The sequence below is a fragment of the Symphalangus syndactylus genome, chromosome 2, assembly GCF_028878055.3.
Source record: "Symphalangus syndactylus isolate Jambi chromosome 2, NHGRI_mSymSyn1-v2.1_pri, whole genome shotgun sequence".
In the NCBI taxonomy this organism is placed as follows: domain Eukaryota; kingdom Metazoa; phylum Chordata; class Mammalia; order Primates; family Hylobatidae; genus Symphalangus; species Symphalangus syndactylus.
The window spans coordinates 65,002,132-65,027,193 of NC_072424.2; the positions used below are offsets into that span (position 1 = coordinate 65,002,132).

A 25,062-nucleotide genomic window follows, 5' to 3' on the forward strand; every position below is an offset into this window, starting at 1 on the left:
TTTAAAGCCTGATAAGCTTGCTTTTAAAAATCTGTTGTAATTCTTTGGATGTTTATTTAATATTTATAGGTAGCTCATGAAAAGCTGATGGAGAATGGCAGCTGTGAATTGCATTTTTTAGCCACTCTAGCTCAAGAGACTGGGGTGTGGAAAAACCCGGTACTGTGCACTATTCTTTCCCAGGAACCATTGGATAAGGATAAAGGTAAATTTTCTAGAGAGAGAGAAAAAAAGAATAATTAGACTAGAAAAAATAAGTGTTAAAGTTGTTTTGATACAATTTATCTCAAGATATTCCAAAGAAGGACCATTTAATTAAATATCTTCTGAGGTGTGCTTGAGGCCCTGCGCCTTTATTTTATTTTGGGGAAGATGTATTTATATGATTATAGAATCGTAGATTAACAGATAAACTAGAATTTTTTCCCAACATCTTTTTAATAGAGGAATTCCTTCTGTAACTTCTGACAGGTGGCAATCCAGTTTATATTTGATAATTTATTTGATAGTTGGGAGAAACAGAAATAGGGTGCTGAAACGCCCTTCCTCAAAATAAGATAAGAAATCAGTGCTAGAACTCTCTAAGTCTTTTGTCTCTAAGATTAATATGCTTTCTCAGTTTATTGCTCAGTCTTATTGTATCCCCTGCGTTTTTCTTATATGAGCTCAGCCTGGTATCCTATTGAAAGTAGATGGCTAAATTACTTATATGTATAACACTTAATGTTTTTTAGAGTTTAAAATTTATATAGACCCTGAAGAAAAGTACAGTTGTCTTCTAGATACTTTTCTTGAGATTATTTAGGAAAATGTGCCCAAATATCACCCTAACCTTTCCCAAGGTATTTAACTGAAGAAGTAAATTTTTTAAAGAAATTGTAATTTATCTAATGGAAAAGCATATATTTACCACTGTAAGCTTCTTCCGTCATTTATTGCTGCTTTTCTTGATGATCAGTGGCAAATTCTAGGAAATTTTGCTATATGATAGCAAGTTATGAAGGCCATGAGAAGGGAGTGTTAAGTCTATTGCTTGTGAGCTCTTCTGGTACTTTGATATTTACCCAAAGCCTTCCCAGCCAATCTTCAAACTTCTCTTTAGGTTGGTTATTCCTACTTGATTTCTGTCTTCACCATTTTCTCCATGCTTTCTTGATCGTTCTAGCAGTGTACTTGTTTCTTAGTTTTCACAAGAGGTTTATTTTTAGTATCCCCTACCTTCATGGATATCCAAAAATTAGCTACAGTGTTCTCGAGACCTTGGAAGGAGATCCTTTCATTACTTAAAATAATGGTAGTAATTTATTTATTTATTTACTTATTTATTGAGACAGGGTCTTGCTCTGTGGCCCAGGCTAGAGTGCAGTGGTGCAATCATGGCTCACCGCAGCCTCACTTCCAGATTCAAGTGATCCTCTCAGCCTCCTGAGTAGCTGGGACTACAGACACATGCCACCACACTCAGCTAATTTTTGTATTTTTATTTTTTGTAGAGACAGGGTCTCCCTGTGTTACCCAGGCTGGTCTCGAACTCCTGGGCTCAAGCCATCCTCCCACCTCAGCCTTTCAAAGTGTTAGGATTACAGGCGTCACTGACCACACCCAGCCTAACAATAAATTTAAAAGTTGAGAATCTTAGATTTCTTTTTTTGCCTTGCCATATTAACTTTATTCCCAATAGATTAATACCAGTATTCTTTACTTCTAGCACCAAATTATACTTTCTGATCTTCTCAGCTTTTAGAAATATTAGATGTGATATATTAGTAATAATATCAAATTACGAGTTCCTCACAATTTGGAAAGTGCTTTTATATGCATGGTTTTATTTAACCATCATAGTGAATGCTGTGATAAAGATAGGATCTTTTTTGTCCCTATTTTTCAGATGAGAAAATAGAGGCTCAGAAAGATGAGTATTTTTTTCTTACCACATTACCAGTGATGAGAGGCAGAGCCAGGAATTAAAATCAGACCTCAGCCTCTCCCTATTATGCCCTGTTGCATCTAGCCTAATAAAATAGAATTGTACCTACTCTAAATAAAGGAGTAACTCCTTGTCCCATTGTCAATTTCTGAACAGCGTTTTGCCAAATTCACATATTATGCTAAAGCAGGAAAAAGGAACCTTTATCCTAGCAGAGATTTCAGCTTTATTTGAAAATATAATGTGCTTGATTTCTTTACTTGTTTGAACGTGCCTAACATTGTTATCTGTTAACCAATGTCTCTGCCCATCTCTGTGCTGCTTTATTTCTTGACCTTTATCTGTCATAGCCACTGGAATAATTAGGACTATGCAGCCAGGAGGAGTTTTCTGCAAATTAGATGGATTGTAGGTAGCCAAACTAATACAATACAACTCATGAAAAAACCAGAGAGATGTTACATGATTGAGAGATTTGCAGCCATAATCTAGCCTGCAGTAAGTTTGAAGAGAAGAATAAGAGCCCAGAAAAAGAGTATACCTCTATAGGTTATACTCATTCATTTGTTTATAGTGAAGCCTTTGAAGTTTTGATGTAGTATTTGAACAGTGAATAGTCTGATTAATTCTGAGTTATTTTAGTTTATTTTTTTCAACTGACTGATTTTGGACCTACTAAAGCCCAGCTCAACCAAGAAATACTCTGATTTGGGAGAGTGAGGGTGGACAGGACTCAAAGATACTGGTTTCACGTCAGCATTTGAGTATCCTAGAGTGAGGTAGCTCTAATAACTAAACCAATACAAGTCAAGTAGATGGTTTTGAATATCAAAGGAACTTTAGGCATACTTAAATATTACTTATGCCTCCCTTTAGTCATAATCTTGGGATTGGAAAGGTACTTAATGCTCAATTATTTGTTACTTAATTTTAATTCCCCTCTAAAACATCACTGATAAATTAGCTTTTGCTCAAACACTTCTACAGTATGGTACTTATGTAGTTCAGTCTATTCTTAGCATGTGATTAGAAAATCTTCATTGTGAAAATTGTGAAAACTAATTTTTGGAGTTTCCATCTTTTGGATCTGGTGCTGCCTCTAAAGCCATAGTAAAGTATAAATCTCTCTTTCACTTGGTAGCAATTGAGATTTTTAAAGATTGCCATCATGTCTACACTTAGTCTTCTTTTCTTTAATTTTTAAATTTTGTGGATATATAGCAGGTATATATATTTATGGGAGTCTTCTTTTGTAGACTAAAAACCTTAATGTGGCATGATTATAAATCTACAATCGTGATTCTTCTTTTTTGAGTGCATTTTATGTTTTTGTAGTTCTCTTAAATGTGTAAATCTCAGCACTTCATCTGTACTCTAAATATGATCTGGCCAGTTTTGAGGTCAGAGTATCCTCTTTCTCTTCATGCTAACCATTTATACTTAAGTTAGTGTGATGTAAGATGACATTACGTTTTTGGGCAGCCATGTAATTCTCACAACTCAATGAAGTTACTAAAATCATTTAAAATTTTTAAAAAATAAATGCTTTTAATTATGTCTTCTCAATCTGCGTTCGTATTCTTTTTCTTTTGGTATACAAGTGTATTACCTTTTTCTTCCTGTGTAATTTTACCGTATTAGATCCATTCTGTCTCCCCAACTTGTCAAGATTCTTTTTAATCTTGATTTTGTTATTCAAGGATTTTGTCCTTCCCAATTTCCTCTCATTTTGCAGACTTCATTTTCATATACCATATTGGCATCCAGGTTCTTCATCATAACCATAAAAAGATCATGTCCAGAAATCAAGTTTCTGGGATACTTAAAAAAATCTTTCTGCTTGCCTTTAGGATGTAAGATACATCCATATCCGTTGATGATTATTGTTTTATCAAATACACCTATTTTCCCATAATGCTGGCCCATGGTTCTCCTTTTCTGTCTAAAGGATTTGGTGAAAGACCATAACAAGTGTTTGTGGCTGTGAAAAACTGGCTGTGACAGTTTTTCAGACTTTCCTTGTTTTTGACAAATGTTTGGCTAAAGTTCTCTTACGTAAGATTATTCAATACTGAGGTTAGTCTGACCCAATTTATTTTTTACATAAAATTTTTTATTTTAGAATAGTTTTAAATTTATAGAAAAATTGTGAAGAGTTTCCATATACCTTACACCCAGTTTTCACTCTCATTAATATCTTACATTAGTTTGGTACATTTGTCACAATAAACTAATATTTATACTTTGTTATTAATTAGTCCATACTTTATTCACATTTCCTTAGTTTTTACCTAATGTCCTTTTTCTATTCCAGGATCCCATCCAGGATACCACATTACATTTAGTCGTCATGTCTCCTTAGGCTCCTCTTGGCTGTGACAGTTTTTCAGACTTTCCTTGTTTTTGATGACCTTGACAGTTGTGAGGAGTACTGGTCAGGTATTTTGTAGAGTGTCCCTCAATTGAGATTTGTCTATATTGTTGTCATGATTAGACTGGGGTTATGGGTTTTGAGGAGGAAGACCAGAAAGGTAAAGTACCATTGCCATCACGTTATATAAAGGGTATCTATTGTCAACATGACTTATCACTGTTTTGAGGTTTTTTGGGATTTTTGTTTGTTGTTTTTTGAGAAAAGGTCTTACTCCATCTCTCAGGCTGGAGTGCAGTGGCACAATCCCAGCTCACTGCAACCTCCAACTCCTGGGTTCAAGCAGTTCTCCCAACTCAGCCTCCCGAGTAGCTGGGACCGCAGGCGTGTGCCACCATGCCTGGCTAAACTTCTTTGTATTTTTTGGTAGAGTTGGCGTTTCACCTTGTTGGCCAAGCTGGTCTCGAGTCCCTGACCCCAAGTGATCCACCTGCCTCGGCCTCCCAAAATGCTGGGATTACAGGCATGAGCCACTACACCCAGCTGACTTACCACTGTTGATGTGAACCTAGACCACCTAGCTGTGGCAGCGTGTGTCAGGTTTCTCCACTGTGAAGTTACTCTTTTCTCCCTTTCCATGCTATATTCTTTAGAATGAAAATACTATGTGCAGCCCATACTTGAAGTGGGAAGTTATGCTCCACCTCCTTGAGGAGGCAGTATCTACATGTTATCTGGAATTCTACACAGGAGATTTGTCTCCTCCCTATTTATTTTTTCAATCAGTCATTTATATTAGTATGGCCTTATATATATTTATTTTATACTTTGGTCATAATCTGATACTACTTTATTTTGTTGCTCAGTTTCTTCCAGCTTTGGCATGGGAGCTCTTTGACTCTTGTGTCCCTCGTCAGTGGGTTTTGTTTTTTGTGTGATTACTTCCTTGCTTTCTGGCACTGTAATATGCTCCAGGCTCATCTGGCGTATTTCCTGCCTGAGTCCTGGAATCAACTGTTTCTCTAGGGAGGACTTGTTCCTTTTATTGGAGAATGGTATTAGAAACGAAGATCTATATTAAACTAAGTATGAATTCTTACTGATGTCTCCAAGTCTAATTCATTAACACAAAGATCATTGTAGCCTCCTTCCCTTGCTTATCTGTGACCTCCCACTTCAACAAAATGTCACATAATTGGAATCATATAGTATGTAGCCTTTCAGACTAGATTCTTCCACCATTGGCCATCCATTTACTTAATCCTAGTATACCCCTATAGGAAAAAACTTTATTAATTACAGTACAGTGCTTTTGTACAGTCCTTTTTTACTTTATTCTTACATTCTCCACTCATTTCCAAAGTTACTTAGGTGAGCACCTTATTTCTCCATTCCTTTCAGTGAGGTTCTTTTCGTACATTTGTAATACAGTTATTTTGTTGTATTCTTTATTCCACCTTGGGCTTCCTGAACCTCTTAAATAACTTTTTTTCAATTTGCATACCTTAAGATTCCCTCTGTGTGTTGTATAGTTTACAGATTTTGACAAATGAAAATAATGTCATGTGTCCACCATTACAGTAGTATACATAGTAGTTTCACTCCCTAAAAAAAAAAAAATCAACTGTGTTTCACCTATCCAGCCTTCTCCCAAACACCTGACAACTACTGATCTATTTGCCATCTCTATAGTTTTGCCTTTTTCGGGATGTCGTGATTAAAGCTTTTCATTCAAGCTTCTTTCACATAGCATTGTATATTTAACATTCATCCAGGGCTTTACATGTCTGTTAAACCAATGAGCTATTAGCTTATTCCTTTTTATCACTAAATAATATTCCATTATATGGCTGTACGACAGTATCCATTCACCTGTTAAAGGTAAATGGCTAAACGAACTGTGGTACAGCCATGTAATGGATGCTAGTTTTTGATGTATGTGCTGCCAGTTTTTGGTGATTTGAATAAAGCCGTTATAAACATTTGCATGCAGGTTTTTGTGTGGATGTCAGTTTTCAGATCAGTTGGGTGAAAATACGTAGGAGTATGATGGCTATGTCATATGGTAAGAATGTGTTTAGCTTTGAAAAAAAAAACTGTCTTCTAAAGTGCCTATACCATTTTGTATTCTCATCAGCAGTGAATAATTCCTTTTGCCCCATACCCTTATCAGCAATTGGTATTGTCTGTTTTTGGAATTTTAGCCATTCTAATAGGCATGTAGTGATATCACATTGTTATTTTAATTTGCATTTCTGTAATGACAAATGATTCTGAACATCTTTTCATATGCATATTTGCCATCTGTATATCTTGGGTGAGGCATCTGTTCAGATCTCTTGCCTTTTTCTTAATTGGGTTGTTTGTTTTCTTATTGTTGAGTTTTAACAGTTCTTTGTATATTTTGGGTACAAGTTCTTTTTCAGATACGTGTTTTGCAAATCTTTTCTTTCTCTCTTGTGAAAGAATCCTCTTGTGGCTTGTCCTTTCTCTTAAGAGCAACTTACAGAGCAGAAGTTTTACATTTTCATAAAGTCCAACTTCCCAGTTTTTTCTTCCATGGATCGTGCTTTTGGTATTTTATCTAAAATCTCATCGCCAAATCCAAGGCCATATAGATTTTTCTATGATCTTTTCTAGAAATTTCATAGTTTCGCATTTTACATACGGGTATATGATCCATTTTGAGATGAATTTCTGTGAAAAGTGTAACTTAATTTATGTTTAGTGAATTCATCTTGGCTCTTACTAGTCTCACTTCTTTTTCTGAACAATCACAACCCATCTTTTTTAATATAATTAATTTTTAAACTCTTATTCAGGATTACATCTGTTGCCGTTTCTACAGTTTAGCAAGGAGTACCATCAGCCCTGTTTTGAAAATTACATTTTGCCATCTGTTTTCACTTATTCTATGGTTTGTTCTACTCTTAAATCTTAAGCTTATCAAAGAAATAGAGTAGTAAGAGTAGAAGAAATATACTTTTCTTTGCTATCATAAATAGTACATAATCAAACCCAAGTAGGAGACTTGCCCAAGAAGGTCTCACCATGCTCAGTTTTATTGTTCTCAGCATTTTTGGTGAGTTAGGTGTCATCTTGGGTTTTACTTTTATTAACATTTTGCATAGGTTGTTAGCACCAGGTGTCTGACACTCATGGTGGTGCATCCTTGGTCTTAAACCTGTTTTTCCTGCTTTTGTATGTATTATTTTAAACTCTAAGCTCTAAGACAACTCCCTATTATAGTCACACTGAATTTTTTAGGCACTTTCCCTCTACTTCTATATTGGGTTAATTTGCAGTTGCATAAATTGCATTTTTGTCAGCTTGCCAGTCCTTTCTTGCATCTTGAGCACTGCAGTTCTCTTTTTTCCCCCCAGAACTCTTTTGTTTTCAAAGGAAATTTCTAAAGCTTAAGACTTTCCATGATACTTATAAATCATTAATGGTTTTGTGGGAAATAAGCCCTTATTTTAGTAATAAACTTTGCATTTTAAAGTGAAAATGGAAAAATTGCTCTTAGTTTGCTAGATATTAGCATACCTAAGATGCAATAATATTTTAGCAGGAGAGGGGATGGGAGGAGAGAGCTAGCGATAACTAATGTTGCCCAGGTAAATAGAGTGAGGTCAGATCTGATTACGTGCGGATTATACCCAAATATTTCATAATTAAATATAAGTATTTAATTATATGACCCAAAGTTTTCAGTTTTACTAAAAAGGATTTTTAAACGCGCTCTTTGGTTTCTTAAACCTCCTAGACAAGTACATTATTTTTTAGTGTGTGTAGATGTGTGTGTGTGTGTGTGTGTGTGTGTGTGTGTGTGTGTGTGTGTATATATATATATTTTTTTTTTTTTTGAGACGGAGTCTCCCTCTGTCGCCCAAGCTGGAGTGCAGTGTGTGATCTTGCCTCACTGCAACCTCCGCCTCCTAGGTTCAAGCGATTCTTCTCCCTTAGCCTCCCGAGTAGCGGGGACTATAGGCATGCACCACCATGCCCAGCTAATTTTTTATATTTTTAGTGGAGACAGGGTTTCACTATGTTGGCCAGGCTGGTCTCGAACTCCTGACCTCAGGTGATCCACCTGCCTTGGCCTCCCAGAGTACTGGGATTACAAACGTGTGCCACCATGCCTGGCCTTAATGGGTATATTTTATAATGTTACATGGAAAAATATGTCAGAATTTAGTTAAATCTAATACTCATAATTAAATCTTATTTTATGCAAAAATTGTAGCATACGAAGTTCATCTATGATATGAAATACTTTCTAATCTTTGAAAGTTAATTCCATTTCCTGAAAATGTAACATCTTTCTTCAGGAAAGGATAAGAGGTGGGGTCAAGATTGATTATCTCTAATTGGTCATTTGGAAGTTACCATGAGCAGTAGTCTCAATCCTGGCTGTAATTAGAATTACCTGGAGAGGTTTTGGATAGACCAGTGCCAGGGCCCTACCTCATACCAATTAAATTAGACTCTCTGGGCAACCTGTATTCTAGAGCTTGAAGTATTGTGTTTTATTAAATATCTTAATTTGGGTTTTTTTTTTGACCAACGATGCTGAATTGTGTTTTTTTAGTATATTTTTAATTGTGGTAAAAAAAAACACACACACACACACAAGATAAAATGTACCCTCTTAACTATTTTTAAGTTTGGTAATGTCAAATACATTTACATTGTTGTAAACATATTTCAGAACTTTTTCATCTTGAACCCCAAGATGAAAACTATACCCATTAAACCACAGCTCCCCTTTTCCCTTACCCCTCAGCCCCTGGTAACCACTACTCTACTTTTTGTTTCTATAATTTTGTGTACTTTGGATACCTTATATAAACAGTATCATACGATATTTTTCTCTTTATGACTGACTTATTTCACTTAGCATAATGTCCTCAAGATTCATCCATGTGGTAGCATGTGAAAGGATTTCCTTCCTTTTTAATGCCGAATAATATTCCATTGTATGTTTATACCACATTTTGTTTATTCATTTATCTGTCGTAGTTGGACATTTGGATTGCTTCCACCTCTTGGTTATTGTGAGTAGTGCTACTATAAACATGGGCATACAAACACTTTTTCAAGACCCTGCTTTCAGTTCTTCTGGGTATAAGCAGAAGTGGGATAGCTGGATCATATGGTAGCTGTATTTTAAATTTTTTGAGGAACTTCTGTACTGTTTTCCATAGAGGGTATATCATTTTACAGTCCTAACAGTATTGTACGAAGGTTCCAGTTAATCCACATCCTCACCAACACTTGTTTTCTGTTTTTTTTGTAGTAGTCATCCTACTGGGTGTGAGGTGGTATCTCATTGTGGTTTTCATTTGCAGTTCTCTGATGATTTTTGATGTTTCATATGTTTGTTGGCCATTCGAATGTTATCTTTTGAGAAATATCTATTCAAGTTGTTAATCCATATTTTAATTGGGTTTTTTTGTTGTTGTTGAATTAAAGGAGCTCTTTATATATTCTTGATATTAATCCCTTATCAGAGAAATGATTTGCAAATATTTTCTCTCATTCCTTTTCACTCTGGTGAAAAGGTTGCCTTTTTACTCTGTTGATTGTGTCCTTTGCACAAAAGTTTTTAAGTTGTGATGTAGTTTTATTTTTGCTTTTGTTGCCTGTGACATGTTTGGTGTCATAGCCAAGAAATCATTGCCAGTCCATTGTCATAAAGCTTTTCTCTATGATTTCTTCTAGGAGTTCTGTAATTTTGGATTTTTCATCTAAGTCTTTAATCCGTTTTGAGTTAATGTTTGTATATGGTGCAGGAATAGGGTCCAGCTACATTCTTTTGCATCTAGGTATCTAATTTTTCCAGCACCATTTGTTGAAGAGACTGTTCTTTCCCCATTGAGCCACCTTGGCACCCTTGTCAAAGATCATTTGACCATATATGATAGGGTTTATTTCTAGACTCTTTTCTATTTCATTGGTTCACATGTCTGTCTTTATGCCAGTATCATCAGTGTTTGATTACTTGAGCTCTGTAATACATCTTGAATCAGGAAGTGTGAGACCTTCAACTTTGTTGTTCTTTGTCAGTTATTTTGGCTTAAAGATTCTATATGAATTTTAGGATGCATTTTTCTATTTCTGCAAAAAAAAAAAAAAAATGCCATTGAGATTTTCATAGAGATCGTGTTAAGTCTATAGATTGCTTTGCCTAGTATGGATATCTTGATAATATTAAGTCTTATCATCCATGAACACAAGATACCTTTCCATTTATTTATGCACTTCATTTCTTTTAACAATGTTTTATAATCTTTAGTCTACAGGTCTTTCGCCTTTCGCCTCCTCCTTGGTTAGTTTTATTCTTATTTTATTGTTTTTGTTGCAATCGTAAATGGAATTATTTTCTTAATTTCCTTTTTGAACTGTTCATTGTTAGTGTATAGATGCAACTGATATTTATGTGTGAATTTTTATATCTTGCAACTTTACCAAATTTGTTTATTAGTTGCAGTAGTTTTTAAATGGCATCTTTAGGGCTTTCTACATACAAGATCATGTCATCTGCTAACAGATGATTTTACTTCTTTTCAATCCCGGTGTCTTTTATTTTTGTTGCCTAATTGCTGAATTAATTCTTTCTTTCTTTCTTTCTTTCTTTCTTTCTTTCTTTCTTTCTTTCTTTCTTTCTTTCTTCCTTCCTTCCTTCCTTCCTTCCTTCCTTCCTTCCTTCCTTCCTTCCTTTCTTTCTTTCTTCTTTCTTTCTTTCGATGGAGTTTTCGCTCTTGTTGCCCAGGCTGGAGTGCAATGGCACAATCTCAGCTCACTGCAACCTCCACCCCCCAGGTTCAAGCAATTCTTCTGCCTCAGCCTCCCGAGTAGCTGGGATTACAGGCATGCGCCTCCATGCCCGGGTAATTTTGTATTTTTAGTAGAGACATGGTTTCTCCATGTTGGTCAGGCTGGTCTTGAACTCTCGACCTCAGGTGATCCACCCACCTTGGCCTCCCAAAGTGCTGAGATTACAGGCGTGAGCCACCGCATCCAGCGTAATTGCTGAATTATTTCTAAGAGAGAATACAAATTAAGTGTTTTTAAAAAGGATAAGTGATCCTTGCTTTGAAAGCAAGGGAAAGCCACTAGAAGGTTTTAAATAGGGAAGACAATCAAGTGTGTGCTTTAAAGTAATATCAGAAGCACCCTGGATTCTAGTGAAGCGATGGAGGTGGTAAGGGTAGATGGAGAAGACTAGCAGATTGCTAGGAAATAGTCTGATTAGTGATTTGGGCTGGGTTGGGTTGGATTGAGGGAACAATGTAGAAGTGGAGATGAAGAAGAGTTAATGGAATTGAGTATTTAGGCATTGGAAGTGACACAACTAGGTGATAGATTGATGTCTGGGTGAAAAGGAGGTAGGAGAGGGCATTTTTAAGGCAGACTCTTAGGTTTCTGCCTTGAGCACAACTGAATAGATGGAAATGTGGTGATGACGCATAATGTGATGTAGAGATTTTGTATGCTGAGTTTGAGATGCTTTTGAAACAGCTAGTCAAAGATGCTGCAAAGGAAATCATGTGCAAATCTGGGCATCAGAATAGGAACCCAGTAAATGAGTTGACCCCACTTTAGGGGGAATCTAGGACCTAGTGTAACCTGTGGTACATAGTGCACAATTAATTCTTGTGTAATTATCACAGAAAATCAACTCATATTTTGTATTTAATTATCTTTAATGTAGGAATTAGTAGTTTACTTTTAATATTATGAAAGTGACATGGCCAGGCGTGGGGGCTCACGCCTGTAATCCCAGCACTTTGGGAGGCTGAGGCGGGCGGATCATGAGGTCAGGAGATCAAGACCATCCTGGCGAACACGGTGAAACCCCGTCTCTACTAAGTAAAGTACAAAAAAATTAGCCGGGCGTGGTGGCAGGCGCCTGTAGTCCCAGCTACTCGGGAGGCTGAGGCAGGAGAATAGCATGAACCGGGGAGGCAGAGCTTGCAGTGAGCCGAGATTGCACCACTACACTCCAACTTGGGTGACAGAGAGAGACTCCGTCTCAAAAAAAAAAAAAAAAGTGACATAGGAAGAAGGCTCTTTTACATTTTTAATGAAATTGGCTAAATATCATTTATTTATATTGCCATGTAAAGTAGCGTGGTAGCGTGATTTATGTCACATAGCTCTCTTGATAGGCCCAAATATAGTAAAGCCTGCTTTTCTGTTGAAGTCTGTGAATATAGAGAAAACATAAAAAGGGGACACATGAGTAAAATTATAAATATTTTATACTTTTGTGGGATGCTAGTGGGAAAAGCAGGCTAGGGAGTGAAATTTGATATGTCTAAACTACTCAAAGATAAGTCTGAGAAGCATGAAAACAGTCTTTGTTGCAGTGAAGAAATAGAGGGAGAGAAGTGAGTTTTCAATAGGACTGAATTGAGTGTAATCCACTTTTGATCCATTTGAATCATGATCTTCAGAATATATAATTATCTTCCTTTAAAGGCTCATGCTGCTTCACAGGTTTTTACTGCTGTAAGGTGCCATTCTAATGAGAAGTAGACCCAGTAGTCAAATAGAAAAAAAAAAAATTCTTTTTCTTATCTCACACTGTATAAAGCTAGAAGTCAGAAGACTCATTCTACTCCTAGCTATGTCATTAATTGGCTTTATGTCCCTAGGAAGTCACTTGTCTTCTCTGAGCCTCAGTTTACTCATCTGCCAAATGATGGAACAGACAAAATGATCTATAAATTTCCTTCTACTCAAATATTCTGTGTATTTTTGAAATCCATTTTGCCCTAAGTGTGGCAGTGGTTTCCCATCATTAAGAGACAAACAAAAGCCTATGGTTTTGAAATTTGCAATATTAATATTTTTCTACATTGATTTAATGCAGAAATTACACAATTTGTCATTCTAACTTAAATGCTGCTATTTGAGCATGTAGGGCCTATTTGAGATTGGGACCATCAGTTTTGTGAAATACTTCCCACCTTTACGTTATTTCTTCACCATGATCTTTTAGAGTCTGTTGATTATGACTTTTTTTGTGAGAATATTTGCAATAATTCCCAGACTTTGTATCTCTAGAGTTTCCTTTGGAGAAAATTGTTGAATTAGGAAACTAAAGCTCTTTGTAGCCAGAATAACTTTATTATAACTTTGTTTTTTATCTTGTATTTCAAATCTTTTGCTTTGACAGTGAACTAAACTGTAACTGCAATATAATTGTCCTAATAGGATAATACAATATTAAAAAAGAAAAGTAATGCCCTTTATCTCATAAAGACGTATAGTCAGAGGCACCAGAAACACATGCTTTATTTATCTGTGCTTAGCCTTTATGCCTTTTGATTTAGTGTAATGTAAAGAGTAGAGGGTAGCAGGTGAAAAGGTCTAGACTTCAAGAAAAGGATTAGATTTGAGATCTTGTGTTCTATTGCTTGTGTGTTTATGGTTTTAATACCGACGAGCCATGATCATAGCATTTTATAGACAAATCTTTTCTATAGTGGAGTACAGTTAGATCTAAAAATGAAAGTACTGGAGGGAAACAAAGGATATTACAAGAAGTAAAGAACATCTCTCGTTTTCTGTCTTCTAACCTGCAAATTACTTACCAGATATATCTTTCAGTCTGTTAACAAGCAGAGAAGATAGTGTGTTTTATTCATAGAGCATTTTAAATGTTATTACTAAAAGCCTTCCCAAGGTTTCAGGCTAGCCATTGTCAAATTTTTAAACATGATTTCTATTCTAGTAAAGAACACTTAAGGAAAAATTTAAACTTGCACTTGTTAAAACTTAAATTCTCCTTCATAAATACAAAAAATAAAAATATTACTTCTTATTTGTAGATGACCAAACAAGCACTAGGGGATAGAGGTTTGAACAAAGTAGAAATGTTTTATGCATAAGTGACTGTTCTGAGTTTATTCATTGATGTTTTAAAAATAATGACATAAAACCCACAGAAGTTTTATTGTTTGGCAAACTTTTCTCCCATCTTATTTATTTTTCTGTAGATATTTTGATTCATTAATAAAACATCTATTTTTAAAAGTTAGATTTCAGCTTTGTAAAATGAAAAATATACCATCAATATTGAACAAAATATTAGTTGAATCTGTTCTTCTGGAATGTCCCAGTAGCTTTTTGTGGTTACTCATCATGTAAGGTTGTAATGCCCTAGCATTACAGATTTTAAGGATGCTAACTGCTGGTGTTGAAGAATAACTACTGTAGGAAAAAAATTTAGTGTAATTTTAATAACAATGACTGTTAGCATTTAACACAGAATTATTTTCGTCAACAACAAGTTTATTCAGCTCACTCTAAATGGTCCCTTATGTAAGGGCCAAAAGTTCTTAACTTTTAAAAGTTAGCAATATAATCTCTTCTTGCTTATAAGGTCAAGTCTTTTGTGATAGCCTTACTAGCAATAATAGAAAATGCAAAAAGGCATTTTAGTTTCTGTGTTTAAAAAATATTTCTTATAAGCGTTTGTATTGCAAATGAATTATTACCAAATGTTAATAATCCATTCTGTCTTGTTTTTAAAGTGAATGAATTTTTAGCTTTTGAGGGTCCCATCTTGTTGGATATGAGAATTAAACATCTAATCAAAACACATCAGTTAAGTCAAGCAACTGCTCTAGCAAAGCTGTGTTCTGACCATCCAGAGATTGGCACAAAAGGTAGTTTTAAGCAAACTTACCTTGTCTGTCTTTGTACATCATCACCAAATGAAAAGTTAATCGAAGAGGTGAGTATGTTTTCTTTCATTAGTAATTATTTTTTAAGTTGAGAAATTAATTTTTAATTAGAATGTCTTTGATTTCCTTTTCTCTTAGATAGTGAAGAGATCATTGTCAATCTTACATTTTCGGTATGTTCTTGAGTGGTGGCAACTTGATTCTAAGTAGCTTTTAGAATTACATGTAAACTGATTGCACCTAGTTTCTGTTTTAAATAATATACATCTTTTAAATGCTTTGGCTAAATTGTGGGAAAGATAGTGGTGGCTTAACAGTTTAGTAAAATATCTATATTTGTCAGCTTTGGGCCTTAACTTCAATCTTGTCTGACTTTAAGATACTTGCACATCTTTTAAACTGCTTAATTTAAGTAACTTTATAGAATTTTTGTGACTTATCTCTGGAAATACTTTGAGATAAGTCATATAAATTCTATATAGGATATATATATATGCACATCTATGCTATATATAATTTTGAGTACGTGTTTATTTGCCTATTTAATGTAAAACCTTATTTTCTCTCTGAGACATTGTGTTTTCACTTCTAGTTTGGTATAAAGCATAGTATTCACGTATTTGTATAGTTTATGACTACAAAATTCTGAGAATGGAATCATGATCCAAATGGGAATGTTGCAATTTTGCATTTTGAGGGACTCACAATTTCAAAAGGAAGTTGGAAACAGGGTAGGAGAATTAGAAGTTGTTGATCAAGAAACAGGGTGTGTATATTTAAAGAATTTAGATAAACCTGTAGTAGAGTAACCGGGTGCTGTGGCTCACGCCTGTAATCCCAGCACTTTGGGAGGCCGAGGCGGGCGGATCACAAGTTCAGGAGTTTGAGACCAGCCTGGCCAACATAGTGAAACTCCCATCTCTACTAAAAATACAAAAAATTAGCTGGGCATGGTGGCGGGTACCTGTAATCCCAGCTACTTGGTAGGCTGAGGCAGGAGAATCACTTGAACCTGGGAGGTGGGGGTTGCAGTGAGCCGAGATCACGCCACTGCACTCCAGCCTGGGTGACAGTGCAAGACTATCGCAAAAAAAAAAAAATTTAAAAGAAAACCTATAGTAGGTTGATCAGTGTTCAGTGGGCACTGAATGTGTACAGGTATCATTATATCTCTAATATACATATCCTTTGACTCCAGAGCAATAGAGAGGAAAACAAAGGGATTGTAGGTAAAACATAAGGATATGTTAAGGGAAAAATTGAGATATGAGACAGAGAAGTAAACTGATAGAGCATGCATGATCCTCTTAGACAGAGAGGTATTGTCATCAGTCTCAAAACAGAATAGCCTCATACAGAAAGCTCAATGCCACGTGAGGTTTGTAATGATGATTGTGTGATTTTTTTTTCCTTGAGAATAGACAAGTATGAAGGCAAGTGGTAGGCTTGGACCAAGATTAGAAATAAACCTTTTGGGTTTCTTATGTGAGGATGTAGAGGATACTGGGAAGAGTGATGTCAGACAGTTTGTAGGCTAGATGGAGTAGAACCATGGTCTGTAGCCTAGGATATTATATCACTATTAGTTTGGACTTCAACTAGTCTATACATTTTTTTCTTTATTGTTTATTTTATTACAGGTAATTGGCCTTTTAATTGCTATTATATATGAGAGCAAAATGGAAGACTGACATTTTCTTATTAGTTCAAAATAACTAGATAAGTTAATTTGCAGATGTATACAATTTACTGAAATCACCTTTGACATGTGTTGTAACATTTAAAAAAAAAATCATTAGTTATTGTGCTGCTGCATCTCAGATATTTTTCAGTGCCACGAAAGCTTTTATTATCAGTTCAGTCCCTGCCCTTAAGGTCCATCTGTCCTCCCTTCCCCTTCCACAGATTTGTATTAAGTGAATGATTTTTTCTGTATAAGCATTGGTGGGGATTAGGGGGAGGTGGGATTTAAAGGTGAATAAGGCATAGGCCCTTCACTAAAGAAGCGTATCTCCTATTAGGAAACTGACTACCTAAGCATAGAGTTGTTGGGTTAGCTTTGAAGTTGAAGACTATGAATTTGTGTCTCAAGTAAAAATCCAGTAAAAAAAAATCTGTATTTCTAGCTCTCTGAATAATCCAGTCTTGCAATACTGAGCCTAAGTTCCTTCTTGGTTTAATTATCCAGAGTTGAGTAACAGCAGTCCAGCCTGCTCTGGGAGATGATCAGGAAAATTCTCTGTGAAGACCCTGGGTACTTTTAATGTCATATGGAACTATTTCCCTCCCCCCACTTCTCATGTTAAGCAGGTAGAATTAAGACTTTTCATGTTCATAAGCAGGGTTCACTAAGGTCTATATACTCCATCCCAGGAAAAAAACTAGATCGTATAGTGCAGAATAGGACAGATAGATGTTAAGTCTACACATACATAGCACTACACATATGTAGTAACATTACTTTGTTAAAAGTCCTTTTTTGCTTAGAGATTGATTGCTCTTTAATGTTTCTCTTATAAACACATTAGAAACATTCATTGTTCCATATGAGGTGAGTTAAGAGTTATTGTCCCCAACCCAGAGACATTGCCCCCTTTAGAAGAGGTGTGCACCCTGTGCTCTCTCTTGCCCACCCTACTCTTTGTCCACTTCATTAATGTACATTACTTGCCTGGTTCTTACAAGTATTTGAGGTTTGGTTTTGTTTACGTGTTTCTTAAAGGATAGTAGGAATAGACTTTGTTAGAAGGAGTCAGCAATGGCCTGGATTGGTGGTGATCTTTCTGAGGAAATCTTTGTCCAAGTGAGGCAAGGGATTGACTGTTTCCCAGTACCCTTTCAGTGTGATAGAAACAGCAGCTAGTTGATACCCCATAGGTTGTTTTTTTTTTAAAAAAGAAAAGAAATAGCAGCTAGCCTTGGTAGATGGCAGAGGAATGGGGCTGGGAGAGATGAGTGTTTATCTGGCCTTTCTGGAAGGAATGAACTTTGGTCTGGATTCTTGGTATAGTAGTAAAAAATAAAGTTAGCAGTGTCTAGTTTAGATCCAATATTTCTATTTGTTTGATCATTAAAATAAATATAGAAGTTTAAAAACTAAAACTTTCTATCTTGTATCTCTGTAGCTGTCTCATTTCCCCATTTAACACTCCACTAGGTAATTATTATTAAGATTAAAATTTGATATATAATCTTTCTGACATTCTTCTCTGCACATACATGCATTTTTAATACTTAAAATTGCATACACACTCCCTGGTTGCCGGTCCCTTTTCCCCTTATTATTGTGGACATGTTTCCATATCATTTCATATAGACCAACCTTATTCTTTGTCATGGCTACATAATTCCATAGTATGGATTTGTAATATCTTTAACCAGATTGGTAGACATTTAGATTGTTGCCTTTTACATACATCCGTGTATCCTTGTGGGGAGTATACTGGTAGGGTAAATTTCTGGAAGTGAAATTGCTGGATCAAAGAATCAACACATTTTAAATTGATAGGTTCAAACTGTCCTCCAGAAAAGATTATGGCAATTTATGTTTCCAAAAACAATATGTGAAATATCTTCTTAGAGATTATTAAATATTTGCTAGCCCAAGAGTTAATTTTGATTAACTCTTGATTTTTTATTTTCCTAGTTATGACAGGTTTAACATTTATTTTCTATATGGAAAACAATGTTATGTTGATAAGCAAATCAATTATTTTTTAAACTGTTTGTTTGTTTGTTTGTTTTTTGGAGACAGAGTAAGCTTGCTCTGTTGCCCAGGCTAGAGTGCAGCGGTGTGATCTCAGCTCATGGCAACCTCTGCCTCCTGGGTTCGATTAGTTTTGCCTCAACCTCCCAAGTAGCTGGGACTACAGGCGCACGCCGCCATGCCTGGCTAATTTTTTGTATTTTAGTAGAGACAGGGTTTCACTGTGTTGCTCAGGCTGGTCTCAAACTCCTGAGCTCAGGCAGTCCTCCCGCCTTGGCCTCCCAAAGTGCTAGGATTACACACGTGAGCCACCGCACCCAACTGAAACTGTTTTTGAAATGTGATTACAGCCAATACTTTTTAAAAGTATACTTCATAAATTCATATAAAATATTGATAGTGTTCTATATTTTTTGAATAGTTGGCATCAAGAGCCATTTTAAAACATACAAATTATTATTTACATCTTTGAAATAATTGTTATGCTGTACAAAGGGACTTTATTCAGCATAATATGTCTTTAGCGAACAGATCATTCTAATTGGTTTTAAATATTTTATTAAGAGTTCTAAATTTTCTGGTAGTTAAATTTTTGCTCATTTGTCAGAGCAATAGAGAATAGTCCCTGTGTAGGTAATATACTGGTAATCTCTGAATTTTGCTTCTTTGGATTTTTAAATAATTCTTGTTCATTGGTGGCTATGTTTCACTTTTCATAATTTTAATTAGTAATTTACTACTTTGTATGACTTCCTTATTCCTACATTCTATTTAATGTCATATTTTTTCAAGACAGCCATCTAGTGGCAAATAAGAGAAATGAAGGATCCCAAGTACACCATAAAAGTTGTTTCATTAGTATGCCTATGAAAAACGAAGTTTGCTGTGTTACTGAATATAGCAGATGTTTCAGTTGGTATGTTGCATGTATATGGAAAAAATACACAGAGGCAATCACACATTTATATTTTTAAATATTAAGAGTAAGCTGGGTGGGTGCAGTGGTTCACACCTTAATCCCAGCACTTTGGGATGCTGAAGTGGGTGTATCACCTGAGGTCAGGAGTTTGAGACCAGCCTGGGCAACATGGTGAAACCCTGTCTCTACTAAAATACAAAAATTAGCCAGTCGTGGTGGCACTAGCCTGTAATCCCAGCTACTCGGGAGGCTGAGGCATGAGAATCAGTTCAACCTGGGAGGTGGAGGTTGCGGTGAGTCGAGATCGCACCATTGCACTCCAGCCTGGGTGATTGAGCGAGTCTCCATCTCAAAAAAAAAAAAAAAAAAGAGAAAAAGAGTAAGCTAATGATAGTAATAACACTGGGGAAGTAAATTTCTTGCCTTGTACATAATAGATAAATTTGGTACCATATGAGCACTCAGCAAGAGTGGCTTAGGTTTTATTTTTTATTTGATTTTTTTTTTAAATTTTTTGTTTTTTCTTGAGACAGAGGTTTGCTCTTGTTGCCCAGCCTGAAGTGCAGTGGCACCATCTCAGCTCCCTGCAACCTCCACCTCCCGGGTTCAAGCAATTCTCCTGCCTCAGCCTTCCAAGTAGCTGGGATTACAGGCACCTGCTACCATGTCTGGCTAATTTTGTATTTTTAGTAGAGACAGGGTTTCACTATGTTGGTCAGGCTGGTCTCGAACTCCTGACCTCAAGTGATCCACCCCCTTGGCCTCCCAAAGTGCTGGAATTTCAGGCGTGAGCCACCGGGCCCAGTCTAAGAGTGGCTTAGGTTTTAGAAGAACAACAAAAATGATAAGATTAAAAATAAATGAGACTTTCAAGAAATACGGATTTTTATTAAACCTGAACAAGTGAAAATCCGTATTTAGCATCATACAAATATATGGCCTTAGTATGCCTGTGCACGTGGAATTCTGGAAAGAGCACAGGCTATGAAGCTAAACTGAGGTTGACATCTTGTCTTTGCCACTAAGTGCGTAACTTTGAGCAAGCAACTTAACTCTTAGGCCTTCTTTCTTTAAAAGAAGTATTAGCATTGGCTGAGCACAGTGGCTCATGCCTGTAATCCTAGCCCTTTGGGAGGCTGAGGCGGGTGGATCACGAGGTCAGGAGATCGAGACCATCCTGGTTAACACGGTGAAACCCCATCTCTACTAAAAACAAAAAACATTAGCTGGGCGTGGTGGCACACACCTGTAGTCTCAGCTACTCTGGAGGCTGAGGCTCAGGAGAGTCGCTTGAACCTGGGAGGCGGAGGTTGCAGTGAGCTGAGATTGCACCAGTGCACCCCAGCCTGAGCAACAGAGCAAGACTCCGTCTCATAAATAAATAAATAAATGAAATAAAATAAAGTAGTAGCATCTACCAGGCAAGCTGTTTGTCTGCAAGCAATGCAATTTATCTGCATGAGTGTGACAGGGTAATTGTTTAACGTAACTTTGAATAAAATATATTGTGATGAAGTAAGTGGAAAGAGCTTGGATTTTTTTTTTTTTTTTTTGAGGCCAAGTCCTGCTCTGTCACCCAGGCTGCAGTGCAGTGGTGCGATTTTGTGTCACTGCTGCCACCTCCCAGATTTAAGCGATTTTCCCACCTCAGCCTCCCGAGTAGCTGGGACTACATGCATGCATCACCATGTCCAGCTAGTTTTTGTATGTTTTAGTAGAGATAGGATTTCACCACGTTGGCCAGGCTGGTCTCGAACTCCTGACATCAGGTGATCCACCCACCTTGGCCTTCCAAAGTGTTTGGGTTACAGGTGTGAGCCACCATGTCCCGCCAGAGCTTGGATCTTTGTGTCAGCCAGACATGATTGGATTTGTGGCTTAACCACTTAACTAGCACGTTCATCATACAGATGGTCCCCCAATTTATGATGGTTCAGCTTACTATTTTTCAGCTCTACAATGGTGCGAAAGTGATACACATTCAGTAAGTTTCTGGACATATGATGGGGTTACATCTAGATAAACTTACTTTGAATTGAAAATATTTTAAGTCAAAAATGCACTTTCAACTTAACATTATTTTCAACTTAAGATGGGCATATTGGGATGTAGCCCCATCATAAATCACTGACCATCTGTATATAAAATGTTAGTGATAATACCTACCTAGTGGGAAAGTTATGATTAATAATATACTTAAAATGTCTGACAGTGTGTTTAGCATATTGTAGATATTTTTAAGTCTTTATATATCCTTCAGTCTTTTTTTTATTTGCTTAAATCAAGTTGCTTATAAAGATTTGTTGAAAAAGAGGCAGACAGAGGAGTAGGGGAAACAACACTGTACCAGGTAGTACAAGACTAGATTTCAGTCTTAACTCTTCCACTAACTTCATAATTCCTTTAGGTAATCATTTATGTTGAACACACGATTTTTTTTTCTTGTCTTAGTGTTTTCTAAGAAGGCCCAATTTAATGTGTAAAATAGAACTTGTGAATCTATTGCCCCACAGCGTTTATCCTCATTATCAAAGATTGACCTCAGGATTACCCGCATTCCCCATTTACATACTTGTTGAATCCTAAACACATTACATTTTACACATGCACACTTTTGCTTACTCAATATTTTATGAAAGAGAGAAAATCAACTAGGAGAGGCATAGTCTCCTCTGTGGTACGTGAGTGCTAATGATCTGTTTTGTCTTCAGTTCTTTTTGCCATCTGTCAGTTGTATCATATTGGAATTAATCTTTCTATTCTGTGGAACACTGGTAATTTGTGATTGTATGCTGTTTGTCAGATCCCTTGTCTTATAGCAGATGCTTGTAGCAATCACAGGTAAAGTCTGTTCGTTTTATATAGTACATCATTGCAATGAGGTAATAAATTTTAATTTTTTAAAAAAGAAATTATAGATGTAAGTGCATCATTAAATGAAGCAAGTTGCCTTCGTCTAGGTTATACGTACACATGCATGACTGTTGGCAAGCTTTGAGATGGAGTAAATTTATATGAAAAGAAAAATAGTGGAGATTTGTAGCAAATTGAGGTGAGCTTATTTTAAAAGTGGTATAGTTACATAAAATGCTTCATACTGTATTTTTCCCTCATGAATAGATATGTAGTTTAGTCTATACCCAGTGTACCTCTCTATGTGTCTCTGTTGATTCTAATGCTTGTTTAAATCAGTGGATAAAAGGGGAAAAAATAAAATACCGCATTTTTTTTTCATGATCAGATCTGATTTAATGGGTAGAGAGTGCTTATAGTTACCATCAGTTAGTTACATAGAAATGCTTGTAAATTCTTAAATAGTTGGTTCTCCGGTGTTTCTTGATATTCTCAGAATTACTATATAAATTTCTACTGGCTATAAAGAAAGGTGTTTTTTTTTTTTTTTTTTTAACTGCAGCCAATCTTTGTCCCAGTAATGGCAAATTATGACTGACTTGATAGTGTATGAATTAATGGTATTTTATTCATAAAAACTATCTAAATAATGAAAAACTAAAGGTATATTGCTCTATATCCTAATATAAAACCATTTTGTGGCATATTTCTATTGGCTTTTTCTTTAGATTTCAGAAGTTGATTGCAAAGATGCACTGGAAATGATCTGTAACTTAGAATCTGAGGGTGATGAAAAAAGCGCTCTTGTCTTATGTACTGCATTTTTGTCACGTCAGCTCCAACAAGGAGATATGTACTGCGCTTGGTGAGTTGATTTTTTTTTTTTAAGAAATATTTGTTAAATAAGAATGCAAAATAGGCTGTGAGAATTCATATAACTTAGGAACATAATTTAAAATCTTTTTAAGACAAAAGGCTTATATTTAGATACTACGTGCTGTGCAAACTTATTAACAAGTAGTTGTTACAACTCAAAACTTTGTGTATTAAAGGCCAGACAATTCCTTAGCATGCATACCAGTAATTATCTTTGGTCAGGAAATTTTTAAGTGTTAGAAAGTGAAAGAAAGACTTGTTTTGTCTAATGCCACCATAACATTTTTTTAGATATGTAAGCAATACATTTCTTCTTATGGTACATTTTCAACTGGGCATAGCTTGTTATATGTAATCCTTTGGGAGGCTACAGGAAACAGAGATGTTGGTTTCAGTTAATGTAAAAACTGAAGATCAGCTGCCTTAAATTAGCTTTAGCTAACACAATTTATCTGGTCAGTCAACAGCACTGTTAGTCTTCAGTGTTGTGTTGAAAGTATGGGAACACATAAGAAAATTTGGTTTATAAAATTCCAACATTTAAGAATATTTACCAAATGACAGCATACAAATGAATAATAGAACAGGCAAGGTAAATCAATGGTTGTGTAATCAATAAAGATTGAAGCTCATAAAGGATTTCTTAGCATTGAGCCTCGTTATGAAGGAAAAATAGTATATGCAATACAGAGAGGCTTGGTGTGAAAGGCAGAAAAATTCTGAAGGGAGAATAAATAAGTATTTATCCAGGAGAAGTGTAATAGGTTTTCTAGTTATACTAGCATGAAAATCAGTGATGACTAAGAAATTAATGTGTTATGTTGGTTTTTACAAAGGCATCAAAAGCTGAGTTTCATATGCTAAGCAAAAGCAGTCCATTATAAGCTCTTGAAGGGCAACATAGAAGTTTATGTTTAAGAAACACTGTTTAAGATAAGCAGTTGTGAGTTTATTGACGACTCAGTAGTGAGGGCAGAGTTGGGCAAAGAAGTAGTAGTACAGAGTTCAGACAGAAAATCAACTGGAAAGCCAGTAAATCAACTGGGAAATTACTGTGGCACAGATTGGTTTCTTCTGGGTTTGTTGTCATCATTGGTTCTTATATTCATCTAATAATAATAACCTTATTGTCAATTTTAAATTTGTTAGAAGATAAAAGATAAATGCTGTTTAAAAATCATGTCATTGATTTTTTATATATATATTATATATATATACACACATATATATGTACACACACATATCTTGAGCTTTCTTATTACATAAAGTTCACATGTTGCTCAAAGTTACCATCTGTAAAACTTGTTTAAATGTTAAATGCTGGCCAGGCACAGTGGCTCATGCCTGTAATCCCAGTACTGTGGGAGGCCGAGGTGGGCAGATCACCTGAGGTCAGGAGTTTGAGACCAGCCTGGCCAACATGGTGAAACCCCATTTCTACTAAAAATACAAAAATTAGCCAGGCATGGCAGTGCGCGCCTGTAATCCCAGCTACTCAGAAGGCTGAGGCACAAGAATCGCTTGAACCCGGGAGGCAGAGGTTGCAGTGAGCCGAGATTGTGTCACTGCACTTCAGCCTGGGTAACAGTGAGACTGTCTCAGAAAAAAAAAAATGTTAGATGCTTTCCTAGTAAAAGGTAGTGCTTCTCTGGGACTGAAAAATATTAATTAATAAAATGATAAATCATATTCTGATTTTATTTGGTATTT

The 25,062-nt window shown here is 35.9% G+C and overlaps 1 protein-coding gene across 6 annotated transcripts in view; it reads left to right on the top strand.

Moving 5' to 3' along the window:
- ZNF292 (zinc finger protein 292) overlaps window positions 1-25,062 on the top strand; it is a 106,787-nt gene that overhangs the window by 63,435 nt on the left and 18,290 nt on the right. For 3 of the 6 annotated variants that reach the window (XM_055257886.2, XM_063619038.1, XM_063619040.1), the window contains 3 exons: window positions 70-205; window positions 14,846-15,048; window positions 23,205-23,341. The exons of 1 other annotated variant lie outside the window; for it this stretch is intronic. In XM_055257886.2, coding sequence (XP_055113861.1) covers window positions 70-205; window positions 14,846-15,048; window positions 23,205-23,341 — 476 coding nt within the window. Of the gene's footprint in view, window positions 1-69; window positions 206-4,244; window positions 4,367-14,845; window positions 15,049-23,204; window positions 23,342-25,062 lie in introns of those variants that run through there. 2 more of the 6 variants (XM_055257896.2, XM_063619049.1) reach the window with 2 other exon arrangements.